The following is a 6,371-nucleotide window of genomic DNA, read 5'->3' as shown; positions in this document are numbered from 1 at the left end:
ACAATTAAACTTTACGCCTTTGTCAATATATGTAATGTCCTTACATAATATACAGCACAAACAACATGATATCAGTTCAGAATATTAAAAAATAGCACCATGACAGTGAAATATATGGATGTTTTATACTTTTATGAAAAGCTTATGTATAATATTTAAGTATTGAATATCATTATTTTACATTAGTTACATTTTTCAAAAAAAAAAAAAAAAATTCAGAAGAAAGTGCTGTAAGTTCACAAGTCCACAAAAAGACACTCACTGAGGTATATCAAGCAACCGAGTGTGGATTGTAGAAATCTGACTGCTAATTAATAATAATCATAATCATAATCATAATAATAATAATAACGATAATAAAAAGCTCAAATAAAATGAGCTTTTTGCACTTGGTACAGAAATCAATTCAAAACTTGTTTGTTGATTCAAAAAGCCAGAAGAAAAAAAATGGCTTTAATTATACATAAAAAACATATAAATATTAATTATATAATTAAGCATCTCATATAAAAAAAAGAAAAAAGGAATATTATATATATTATATTATATATATATATATATATATATATATATATATATATATATATATATATATATATATATATATATATATATATATATATCAGTTAGGGATAGGTCAATACATTTGCAGTAAGATGACAGTACGTGTGTAAGAAATAAAACACTTGGGAGTGTGCTGTTGTAGGAAAAGAATCAATAACGTGAAGCTGATTACTTTCCAATAACAGCATGAAGTGGTTTATTCCTCTTATACCACAGCAATTTTCCAACTCTATTTATTAATGAACTACACTTTTTATCCGTTTATAGATACATTTAATGTTGTGGAACGTCTGTGAAACAACTTCTTGTAATCGCTTACGTTATAGCAGCTATAAACAGTCGTTCCTTCACCAGCTTCTCTTTTTTTCCTCTCTCTTGCAGCTAATAAGCCAAAAGTATGCAAGCTGTCATGTGAAAGAGAAACCGCAAAACTCGTGCTCCTCTGTCCATGGCGGAAAACTTACAGCTTTACCTCTGACTGTTGCAAAGAGCTGACACTGGAGACTCAGTGTGACTCAAATGTTCAATAAACGAATCCTCATGCAGGTTTTTTATGACATGATAACTCTGCTATGGAACATGTCAGAATGAGCGCATGAATATATACCTGTGATTTTCTGACAGATGGCACAGAAAATTAATCAGCACCTTTCAACCAATCAGAGTCAGGAATTCATCAGTGCTGTGGTATAAATATATACTTGTCTCTGTGCTATGCAACTCTGTGGACCCGATGACTAACGATTCTATGATATCAGGAATGACCCATTTTAAATTAGAGGTCAGTTTCTCTGAGCATTCCTGTTTCGATTCCTGTTCCAGAGTTGTAATAAATCCCTAAAATGGCTGATAAAAAAAAAAAGTCCAGTCTGTGTATTTATTCCCATCCAGACGTGAAGGTCGTACAACTTGGCTTTAAGTTTGTTCAAGCAACAAAAAAAAAAGTTTGTTGTCCCAGTGTTTGTTCTTACTCCATATTTGTACCTTTACACGCCTTCCACACACTTCTGTAGTGCATCTTGTGTTGTGTGAATGTGAAATGTGCAGAGTTCAGAGTCTAGCGCATTGACTGCAGTGGTTCAGGTACTCGTCCGTGTGTTTTTCATCGTACATGGTGAGGCATCGTGGGCACTGGAGCTCGGACGCACCGGACGCTGCTAACGGAGCGTTCGGCCGCCTGGCGCTTGAGTCTGGGGGGCTGTTTCGCAATAGCGGCTCGACCGATTCAGTCTGCTTACGGCTTGCTTTCTTTAAGTTGGGGAGGATCCGCCGTGTTGGGGCAGCTTCTCTGGAATTCTGGGTAATAAATGTATAAAAATAATGGTAAGTGCAAATACAGGAACTACATGTAGACATGTAGTGTAATAAGGCACTAGGTACTAATAACCTTAATAAGGATCTCCTTTGCTTTGATCACAAGACCTCTTATATTCAGACTGTTAGATTATTAGACTTGCAAAACCATTATCTTAATGTTATGTTACAGTGTTTTCAGTAGGGAAGATACTGACTGACTTGCCTGCGCTCGGATCTGCAGCTGCAGACGCCCCACTTCGTCCTGCAGGTCCAGGATTTTGCTCTGAGCCCGTTCCCTGTCCGCTCTCTCTGACTTAAAGTCTTCGATGTAAGCCAGGACCTGGAGAAAGACAGTGAGATGTGGAATTTCAGCTCCATAATCAAACCAAACCCATTCTAGTGGTTAGTAAATATTAGATGTAATCAAACCTCCTAAAGGAACAAGATGTATGTGTATAGACTTTAAGTCATATATTCTATATTCCTTTAAGACTTTAAGTCATATATTCTATATAACTGTATATATTATATACTATATATACAGTTTATACTATCAAAGTCCCAGTGATTCTCTGAATATGGGTGGTGATGATGAGCCCCAAGCAACAAACAAACAAACAAACAAACAAACAACTGTTTGTCACCATATCACCCAGTCCTATGCCAGAGAGCCACTGTTAGGCAGCTGAACAAGACCTTTCACCCTCAACAGCTCAGATGATTTGGATTATATGGAACATACAGATGTTAAAACGTGACATGATGTCACAGTGCAGTGTTTAGAGAACATGTTTTCCTAATGACCTGCTGTTCCAGCATCTGTATGTGCTCCTTGTTTCTCTGCATGTGATCGTCCCTCTCTCGGCTCAGCCTTTCGCACTCCAGCATCTTCTCCTCCAGAAGTCCATTGAGACGGTTGATCTCCTGCTGGTACAGAGTCATGGTTCCTGCCGCCGTCCCGCTGCTGGACTCCTTCAGCTTCTGACACAAGCCCCTGACATACTCCTCCCTGCTCAGGTCATACTTCTGCCACTTTGAGTTCAGGTTTTCCACCTGGGGCAGGAATGGAAGCAGAGCAAGGTTTTAGAGGAATGACAGGAAAGACACTTTCCAAAGCAAAGACTTGAAATGTAAAGGTAGAGTTAAGCTCTTACGTATGCCACTCTGCTTTTGAGCTGCTGGTTCTCCTCCTGTAACTTATCGATTATGCTGTTCAGTCGAGCGGTCTCGGAGGATTCGGTCACCTGATGAGAGGGAAAAAAGGATTTAAATGGTTATGTTGCAAAAAAAAAAAATAAAAAGGAGCATCACAAAAGTATAATATTTAATAATACTTCATATTAATTCTGTTATATTTTTTAGATTTTATAGAAATGCAGTAGTGAAATCTATATCAAAACACCCAGAATATTATAAATTCAGGTGAAACTATATCATTTTCAATTATAAATGATATCTTTTTTGGAACTCGAGGCTCAAAATGCCTTTGTGTGCTTGAGGATACACCTGACAGATGTGGATGTGGTGGATGTGGTGTGGTGTAAGTAAGTAAGTCAGTAAATAAACAAATGAATAAATAAGCCAATAAATAAGCAAATATATATCTTTCATTTCTTATTTAATAATTTATGTATTACTTTTTTCATGTCCATAAATCAATTAAGAAATTATAATCATAATCAAAATAAAAACAAAATTCAAAGTTGGGTTAAAACAAGTCCATACGCAACATCTCCCCATTCCCCCCCTCATACACACCTCATTGACCTGAGTCTTATGCTCCGCGATGGCCGGCAGGTTCTTCTGCTTCTCCAGCCTTCCCAGTAGCTCCTCACACACTCGCACTGTGGCTCCCAGCTGCCCCCTGAGCTGCTCTGCCTCATCGGCCAGCGAGTTGCACAGGACGTCCCGGGTGGCCTGCTCCCGGTCGCGTGCTGCCAGGTTGGCTCGCAGGCGCTGGATCTCGCGCTCCTTCTCGTGCTCGGGCCACTCCATCATCTGCTCCTTCTCTCTCAGCTTCTGCTGCAGGCTCTGGATCTCCTGTAGGAAGTAGCAGAATTAGACTACATTACCCACAATGCTTAGTGCTGGACGTTCAGGTGGGAGTCCTGTTGAGATACGACACAGTTTCTAAACAACAAAAAAAATTTGGATTAATGATCTCTGTACTTTTCTTTGTCACTGAGATGACACTAAGACATCACACTAAGACGTGATGGCTCAGTGGTTACACAGTTGGGTGTTTGGAAGGTTGGAAGTTCAAATCCCAGCACTGCCAAGCTTCATTTTTAGGTCTCTGAGCAAGATCCTTAACCCTCATCTATCCAGACAAATCCTTGTTTTGAATATGTGTGCAAATGTGCAAATGTAAACGCACTATTAGTGTATAATAATTAATTCAGAAGATGTAAGGATGTGGTGATGTGGTGTCCCTTTAGAGTGAAGCTTTAACACTACATCAGTGAGCCTTAAGATCCAGTTATGAACCGTGAAGTATTTTTTTTTTGTAAGGTTTCGTGGTAAAATATACACAATAACGCTATAAAACATGTACCTTTGATGATTCCACCAGAGATGAGGAACTAGACAAGCAGGTAGCTACAGTGTGTAACTCTATGAGTGTGTGTGATAATGGTGTAGGGTAGCCTGAGTGTTACTTTCATGAAGATGATGAAGAAGAAGAAAAGTTCCAGATGTGCTCATGGATGGATAGAAGCTGCAGTAGAGAAGTAAACTGCTACAGAAAGGAGGTTACTCACTCTTTTGCTAGTTTCCAGCTTCTGGCTCGAGTCCACTTCTGCTTCTTTCAGCTTCTGCTTCAGTCTGAAGTTTTCTCTACACAAACTCTCCACTAGAGACTTGGAAGGTCCAACCAAACACGGTTCTTCTCCCTCAACCAGCACACACGTCCTCTCGTATTTAGCCAGCCTGGCTTTTAATTCAGCTATAATTCCGTCTCGGGATGAAATCTCTTTGCCTAAGTTAACAATCTCCTGCTGGGTTTCGTGATAAAAAGTGTTCAAAGTGGCGCAACTCCGCACTTTCGTCACGTCGTCGTCCATCTTTAAATGTCCTCGTCTTTCTTCTTTTTTCTTTCAAAATGGCCGTTTTTAGCCTCTACCTGTTCTTCACTCCATAAATATGCACTGTTTGTCCTCAGGTCGGTGTCGACGGGCTCCTAGCTTTGTAAAGAGAAGTTGAGAAGCGGCGAGGTTTTCAGGCTGGAAATGGTGCTGGCCGTGCGGGGATTTCCTGAGGGACTTCCCCCTCCGCCATCACACCAACACGGCGCTAGAGCTTCACTCCCAGCCGCCAGCTTCTCTACACATGACAGCTCGGTTTTTTACGCGGCTGAATGTACAGCTCTTCCGCTAACTGTCGAGTCACAGATCTGGACTTTACTTTCTACGTTTACAGACACATTTCCTCTTCCCTGTTCGAGGCTTGCTCCACAGCTGCCACTTGTACACTTACTGCAGTTTAATACAAGTTCAAGTGTAAAGGAAGAGATTTGGACTGAAGGAAAGCTCTCGTTAAACTAGTCTGTAGTTTCCTCCATATTTTCACCTTTTAATTTCAGTTTAATGAATTTTAAAACCCATTTATTATACAGTCATTTCTACTGAGGCCCTTCTTTTACCTCAGAACCTAACAGCTGTATGTTTCCTTCACACACACCGCTGAGCTCCAAAACAGCTCCTTAAAGCCAAATCTGTCTGTCTATCTATCTATCTATCTGTCTGCCTGTGTCCATCTGTCTGTCTGTGTATATCTATCTATCTATCTATCTATCTATCTATCTATCTGTCTGTCTGTCTGTCTGTCTGTGTCTGTTTGTCTCTCTGCCTGTGTCTGTCTGTCTATCTATCTATCTGTCTGTCTGTCTGTCTGTCTCTCTGCCTGTGTCTATCTGTCTGTCTCTATCTATCTATCTATCTATCTATCTATCTATCTATCTATCTATCTATCTATCTGTCTGTCTGTCTCTCTGCCTGTCTGTTTATCTATCTATCTATCTATCTATCTGTCTGTCTGTCTGTCTGTCTGTGTCTGTTTGTCTCTCTGCCTGTTTTTAAGAATGCTCTAGTCTAGTAGTTTAACAGGTTTTGTTCATTTCAGTTCACTCATATTAAACAGTGATATCTAAAGAGGCAGTCGCTCTTTATTTGCCTCAAAACCTGACACTATTTTTTCTACCCTGCAAACCAGGTCTTTAAATATCATGTGATATCTAGACCTTTAATAAGTAAGCCGTCTTCCACTTGCCTGAAAACCCAACACTAACAGCTGTATGTTTTCTTCACAGAGATTCCTGAGGGAGAAAAACAGCTATTTAAAGCCCCAGTGTGTGACATTATATTGCTACCAGTTTTATTATAGCTGTAAAAATCCATCCATTCATCCATCCATCCCACATCCCATTCCAAATGTAGTCCCCCCTTTCCTGTTATAATAATCTCTACTCTTTTGGGAAAGCTTTCCACTAGATTTTGGCAGTCGGCGTTCCAATT

At 39.7% G+C, this 6,371-nt stretch overlaps 1 protein-coding gene across 3 annotated transcripts; it reads right to left on the bottom strand.

The window, feature by feature from the left end:
• Positions 1 to 604: 604 nt before the first annotated feature.
• Positions 605 to 5,541, bottom strand: tnip2 (TNFAIP3 interacting protein 2). 3 transcript variants are annotated; one of them, XM_026933131.3, is made up of 6 exons: positions 4,620 to 5,538; positions 3,619 to 3,900; positions 3,015 to 3,104; positions 2,665 to 2,913; positions 2,084 to 2,200; positions 605 to 1,860 (listed from the first exon to the last, which is right to left on the bottom strand). In XM_026933131.3, the coding sequence occupies exons 1-6, from the start codon at positions 4,920 to 4,922 to the stop codon at positions 1,615 to 1,617; spliced, it is 1,287 nt and encodes a 428-aa protein (XP_026788932.1). In that variant the 5' UTR covers positions 4,923 to 5,538; the 3' UTR covers positions 605 to 1,614. The 3 variants fall into 3 exon arrangements, with proteins under 3 accessions (XP_026788932.1, XP_026788939.1, XP_026788948.1); XM_026933138.3 differs by having other exon boundaries at positions 1,659 to 1,860; positions 2,080 to 2,200; positions 4,620 to 5,541; XM_026933147.3 differs by having other exon boundaries at positions 1,680 to 1,860; positions 2,076 to 2,200; positions 4,620 to 5,540.
• Positions 5,542 to 6,371: the final 830 nt, after the last annotated feature.

This window comes from Pangasianodon hypophthalmus, chromosome 3 (genome assembly GCF_027358585.1).
Source record: "Pangasianodon hypophthalmus isolate fPanHyp1 chromosome 3, fPanHyp1.pri, whole genome shotgun sequence".
In the NCBI taxonomy this organism is placed as follows: Eukaryota; Metazoa; Chordata; class Actinopteri; order Siluriformes; family Pangasiidae; genus Pangasianodon; species Pangasianodon hypophthalmus.
Note: the sequence above shows the minus strand (reverse complement) of the source record. Positions and strands in the feature narration are given on the sequence as shown.

What these genes read in the sequence shown, in the direction of transcription:
- tnip2 (XM_026933131.3), bottom strand. Translation starts at nt 4,922, where the DNA reads ATGGACGACGACGTGACGAAAGTGCGGAGTTGCGCCACTTTGAACACT. An exon ending in ATAAGACTCAGGTCAATGAG is followed by an intron (nt 3,105 to 3,618) that starts GTGTGTATGAGG and finishes CCCTCTCATCAG; the next exon opens with GTGACCGAATCCTCCGAGAC. An exon ending in TACAGATGCTGGAACAGCAG is followed by an intron (nt 2,201 to 2,664) that starts GTCATTAGGAAA and finishes GTCTTTCTCCAG; the next exon opens with GTCCTGGCTTACATCGAAGA.